General features: G+C 55.6%; 1 protein-coding gene across 1 annotated transcript; it reads right to left on the bottom strand.

Annotated features, from left to right (window-relative positions):
* Positions 1 to 687: 687 nt before the first annotated feature.
* On the bottom strand, positions 688 to 2,337 carry VDAG_02670 (cerevisin; the record flags this gene model as incomplete). The annotated part of the gene is made up of 2 exons (XM_009653323.1): positions 688 to 1,896; positions 1,966 to 2,337. The coding sequence occupies 2 exons, from the start codon at positions 2,335 to 2,337 to the stop codon at positions 688 to 690; spliced, it is 1,581 nt and encodes a 526-aa protein (XP_009651618.1).
* Between the last annotated feature and the right edge of the window lie 3,773 nt (positions 2,338 to 6,110).

Below are 6,110 nucleotides of genomic sequence, written 5' to 3'. Positions count from 1 at the left end.
CCACTGCGGCTGGATGCTGATGATGGCGGGGAGGAGGGGGTTGCCGAGGCGACTTTGCCTGAGGACCAAGACGAGAAAAACGAGGGGAAGACCAGCGAGGAGGCAGCAAAACCCACTCTGCTGGAGACGATCGACACGACTGCCGTCAAGGAGACGACAGGCGTAGACGAGTCGAAACCGCGAGACGCTACTGCGAAAGCCGACGATGACTCAACTGCCAAGGCCAGCCATACACCTACACCAAGCGTCGTAGACAAGCCGACACGCTTGTCGGAAGACCCGGGAAGCGGACGCGACCCAGAGTCATGACATTCATGATATCTTCCATTGTATACGATTCTACCCTCCTACAAGTTAACCTTACGTAACGTCATGACATTCTCGAACATCTTCCGCCTTCCACGATTTAACCCTCTGCAGCTCATTACATAATGCCACTACAGGACCGTCTTGTCACTACGAGACAGGAAGCAGCACGTTCACGTTCAGTGATCAAATGAATAGTGTTATGATTGACTAAAGAAATCCGTTCCGTGCTACTGTAGCCCTAGCTGTACAACAAAACACCAATCCTTCCTAGCGGAATGCTAAAAAACCCAATGATGATGCCGTATTCCTGACTGATAAGAAAAAATATAATGCCGAAGCTCCGTGTCCAACAAAGACGATCGCGCCGAGGCGGCCCCTTTACAGGGAGACCTCGTCGAGAAGCTCCTTGAGCTCCTCCTCAATCTTGTGGAACTTGGAGGAGAACTTCTTGGCCTTGTCGGCGACGACCTCGAAATCCTTCTGAATGACCTCCTCGACATCCTCGACAACAGAGTTGAAGGTAGTCTTCTTGGCGGCACCCTTGGCAGTGTAGCTGCCCTTGGCGACAATAGCAGAGTAGTTGTTGCAGCCACCGCCGTTCCAGGCGAGGATGTTGGGGGTGTCGCTGGGGATGCCGGAGAGGGCGCCAATGGTGCCGACGGCGATCAGGTTGGCCTTGAGCTTCTTGGGGGTGATGGGCGCGACAGAGTACTCCGAGTCGGTGGCAGGCTGGAGAGACAGGTAGTAGGCGAGGAGGCCGCAGATGTGAGGCGAGGCCATGGAGGTGCCGGAGATGGTGTTGGTGGCGTACTTGGAGCCGATCCAGGTGGACAGAATGTTGGTGCCAGGGGCGAAGATGTCAGTGCACTTGCCGTAGTTGGAGAAGTACGAGCGGGCGTCGCCGAGCTCGGTGGCACCGACAGTAACGGCCTGGGCGGCGGCAGCGGGCGAGTAGTTGCAAGCATCAGCGTTGTCGTTGCCGGCGGCGACGGCGAAGTGAATGCCGGCCTCGACGGCGGCATCAACGACGCGGTCGAGGGCAGTGGTCTTGCCACCACCGAGAGACATGTTGGCGACAGAGCCCTTGAAGCCCTTGCGCTTACCGTCCTTGGCCTTCTTCACCTGCTCGAGGTGAGACTGGGCAGCCCACTCGACGCCCTTGACGACGTCGGACATGGTGCCGGAGCCGTTGGAGCGGAGGACCTTGACGGCGTAGACGTGGGCCTTCTTGGCCACACCATACTTGGAACCAGCGACGGTACCCGAGCAGTGCGTGCCGTGGCCGTTGCCGTCGACATCCTCGTCACCCTGAGGGATGGTCTTGCCCCACTTGGCGCGGCCCTCAAAGTCGACGTGGTCGACGTTGGTGCCGGTGTCGATGATGTAGGCATCGACACCCTCGCCAGCGTTGTCGGCGAACAGGTACTTGTTATAGTTACCAAAGTTCAGGCTCTCACGGTGCGAGACACGAGCGAGACCCCAGGGGGCCGACTTCTCGACCTCGCCGTCGCACTTGTCCTCGGTCTGGGCCTCCGTCTGGACGGGGACCATGGTGTGGACAATCGAGTCCTTCTCGACAAACTCGACCTGAGGGGGATCATGGTCAGCAGCTGAACTTTGATGAGAGACTTGCGGGGGGGAGGGGGGGCAACATACGTCGGCGTGCTTGCGGACCTCCTCAATGGTGGCCTCGTCAAAGTGGCCAGAGTAGCCGAGGAAGCCACCGAGGGTGTAGGTGTGCTTGAGACCCTCAAAGGTCGTCTCGACAAGAGGCTCCTGGCCGCGCTTGCGCAGCTCAAGGCGCTCGGCGCCCTTGGAGTCGTGGATCTTCTGGACCCACGAGTGGTGGTCCGAGGCGGACGACTCGCTCACATGGTCCTTGAACTTGACGATGTACGAGTCGGGAATGGCCTCGGCGTTGGAGGACGAGAGGATGGGGGCGGCATCTCGGTGGATGGTCTCGGATGAGAAGGAGGGGGTGGCGCTGACAACAGCCGCCACGGCAACGGCACTGGCGATGACTCTCATGCTGGGCAGAAATCGAGCTGGTCTACCTGCGACACGGGGAACTCGACAACAAAAGGACACAACGAACAGGGCTTGATTGGTGATGGAGCTGGATGGGGGGGGAGGAGGAGGATGGATGGTGAGGAGATGGAGGAGTGATGGAGGAGGTTGAGAGGAGGAGGAGGGAGCTCTGGCTAGATAAACCGCCGGAGGCGGCGAAGCCAGCCAGCCGTCCGTTCATTGCGTGCGCGTGCGCAGCTTGGAGTGTGTGACGCATCCAGGCACCAGGGTGGCTGACACTCGGCCGTACTATCAAGGTCGACGCACCGTTCTGATAGCGGGCAGCAGCACTCTGCAGCGCTGCAGAAACCAGCGCCGAAACACACGATAACACTGTATATCTACCTCCACGCCCCTTCTCCACACAGATAACAACACCAGACCCCAGTTTCCCACCACTGACTGACCCCCAAGATCGGCTTAGCGCAAGGCGGAGCGGCCAATCAAGGCCACCTGGCGGGTTCCCTAGGCGATGCATGTACTCAGGAACAGGTCACGTTTCCAAGGTTCCAGCCTGGCGCGGAATGGGGGGAGGGGATGCAGTGAGGCGGCAAGAGAGCTTGAGCTGCTTGAGCTCCGGCTGTGGTGGCCTCCACGGGCCACCATGGATGCCTCAGTCCCCAGCTGCCGCGGCACAGCGCGGGCTGCCGTTGTATGAGCTCAATGACGATTGCTTTTCTGTTGAGTGCAGGCAGCGATCCTGCTTGCCTCTACCTTGCCTCTACCTTGCCTCTACCTTGCCTCTACCTTGCCTCTACCTTGCCTCTACCTTGGCCTCAAACCTAGGCCACTGCGAGGTACTATGTACTGCTGGCCTGCTCCGCCCTGACGGTGCGGGGAACCTCGCGCGCCCTGCTCCCTCTCTGGCATGATGGAGTCCCTTGATGGGGGTTCCTCCTTATCAGATAACGCACGAGTGACAAACACGCAGGCAGACAAGCTTCTCCCTCGCGCTCGTTCCGGGTAGGTAGGTACATGTACTTGTAGGTCCCCAGGAAACCCTCGGAGCTTAGCCGTACATCCGAGTCAGCTTTCCCATTTCACCGCCATGGTGCGTTCCACCACTGCTCTGGTGCAATTGCCATGACTAGTGGGGGACACCCCCAAGACGACCCATCGTCGACGAACGCCACCCGTCAAGGTCACATGAGGGTCTAAGCAGATGATAGCATCGCTGTCCGTTTGGCATGCATCAATCAGTTCTTCGGTTGCTGGTCTGCACTAAGGGAACATGTGCCTGCCAACGGGAGTCCAGAGAGGTCAGACAATGGCATAGCTTTATGCTCCAACTTAAACCTGCGATCAGATCGAACACTGCGTTCTGGAGGCGTGGCCTTCTTCCAGATCAAACACCTGACCTTGTTGATTCTACCAACCCGCTCTGACCCGTGCCTAGCCTCGAGCCACGCGTGCACACATGACGGTTCATGACGGACATGATGGAGTGGGTGGTGCTGGGCCTTTTGAGTGTGGCGCACCCAGAGGGGGGCTGACGCGTGGCTTGTGTCGGTGCATTGACCGTCCGTCACCGACACGAGACGGACACCTGTGGTTTGATCATCGCAATGGATTTCGAGTTTACTTTGTTTAGAAGACTCAGTTCTACTTCATATTCTGGTTCTCGTTTTGACCAACTTTTGCCTTGCTGATGAACATCCATCCAGTGGTATCCATGATCAAAGATCAAGCTCTTTCGCCTTCCTGGCAGTATTCCAGGACGTGCTCGCCTGGGTTTCGAGTCTGCTAGACAACCCCTCAAAGCATCACAAACCACCACCAGCACACGTTGCACCAATGCAAAACCCAGCTGAAAGTAGAAACATTGCCCAGCATTTCATATGGACTGTGTCTCGGGTGCGAAAGAATTAACAACGTTTCATCTACTCCGTGCCGTCAACTCCAGAGATGACGCAACGCTTACGGCTGGATCAGCATCTCCAGTGTAGCTGTTCACCAACGAACCAAACCACAGCATGGAGTGCCAACATACCGACCAACTTGAGCGACTTCTGTGCATGAGACCGAGGGAAGATTGCAGCACGTCTCGCCTTTTGAAGGCTACTTGCTGAGCCTGACCTTTGGAGAACAGGGCTGCCCGTGCTGAGCAGGCCACTGATAGTCATGTTATCGGGAGGCACCTGCTGATCCAAGCAACCGGGGGGCCCAGAGTATTGTTTCAAGAGACTGAGGCCCCAAAAGAGCGAATATAAGCTCTCCCCCTAGCTGCGGAGGGCCAGAATCCTGATGTTTTCTCACCCCTTCCCTGACAGTTCACTGCCGATATCGCCTGGGGAAGACCTCTTCACTTTGCTCAATCCCTCGCTCTGACGTATGCCATGACTTTGCCGAGGGCAACTGTGTACTTACCTAATAATCGAGAGTTCTCGCCTCTTTGATCCAACGACAATGAGATATCACGGTCAGATAGTCAGAGCTCTACTAGCTCTTCACATCAGCGCGAACTCATGGCCTCCAGGATCGAATAATTGCAGCACTGGCATCGTTTGCGGCATACATCTATGGCCGATAAGTAACATCATCAAGAGAACCTGGCATAGCAGAGGGTTATGATCAAGACTAAAGGAGGCGTTGTGCCATATGAAAAGAGATCCACTGTGAAATGTCCATCAATCATCGCCGTGGCCCTCTTCTTAGCGCTTACACACCATGGTCCAAACTCTTTTGTGCATACCAGTGCATAGACAGTGATGGAATTGGCAATTCAGCCTGTCCATGAGCTGCAAGCACGAGTGATCCAGATCAAGGTGCTTGCCCCGACAACGACATTAGGTGATACTGTTGGGTCAAGGACTTGGTATCTCCTATGCTCATCAATCGGTCCCCTCCATGTTTGCACCCACTCTTGTTTCCATAATTCCTTCAATCTCGTGGAGTGAACCCTGGCATCTAGATTGCAACTTCGCCTTCCGATGTCGTCTGGACCGCCAACCATGTCTCGCCAAGTACTGTATTCTGTGTGGATCTGCAGGAAGCCTACAGCGAACATATTTCATCCAGCATGCTTTCAGGAATGTATGAATTCTTGATGTGAAGGCACCTGTTGACCATTTAGTATGTAGCGTTAAGCAGGGAGCCAGCGAAAATGTGACAAGTCAGTTCGAGCTGACAGAAGTGCCGTCAAGGAACCAATCGAAGCACGTCACGCCACGAATGCTTTCTATTCTCGAGGCATCTATGTCTCGTGGAGTTTTGAAAATAGTCCGGTTTGCGGAGACGGCGCTCCGCCTCAGTGCGGTCTGGTCGTGGTGTTGAGACACAAGTACGTGCAATGCCAGCACGAGACACTGTCTTGCGACTGCAGGCGAGCACACCCGCGGAACATCTGGGCCTCTTCCAATACTAGAACCGACGTGGGTTTCCATCCTCCATGCTCCTATCCACTGTCGTCATTATCTTACTAAAATGAGGGCCTGAGCAGGTGGACTGTCTTGTGGCGTGGAATGTGAGGAACGGGACTTCAACAGGGATAGAAGTAGCTATACAACATTGACAGGCAATCGCAGTGCCGGCTTTTCAATGTAACAATTGAACTGCCGTTTTCTTACCGGGAATCATCTATGCAAGAAAGGCTAGGTGGACCATGTACTTTCCACGAGTGGCAAAACGCCCTTCCTTTTGACATTGACGCAGTTCAGAGAAGCTGTAAAGCGTGTAGTTATAGTGGCTCGCCGGTGTACACGACCGATAGCATATTTTTTCATTACGTCTAGAGA

Source organism: Verticillium dahliae, genomic scaffold (genome assembly GCF_000150675.1).
Source record: "Verticillium dahliae VdLs.17 supercont1.4 genomic scaffold, whole genome shotgun sequence".
NCBI classification, from domain to species: domain Eukaryota; kingdom Fungi; phylum Ascomycota; class Sordariomycetes; order Glomerellales; family Plectosphaerellaceae; genus Verticillium; species Verticillium dahliae.
The sequence above is the reverse complement of the archived record's forward strand: the minus strand, read 5'-3'. Positions and strand labels throughout refer to the sequence as shown.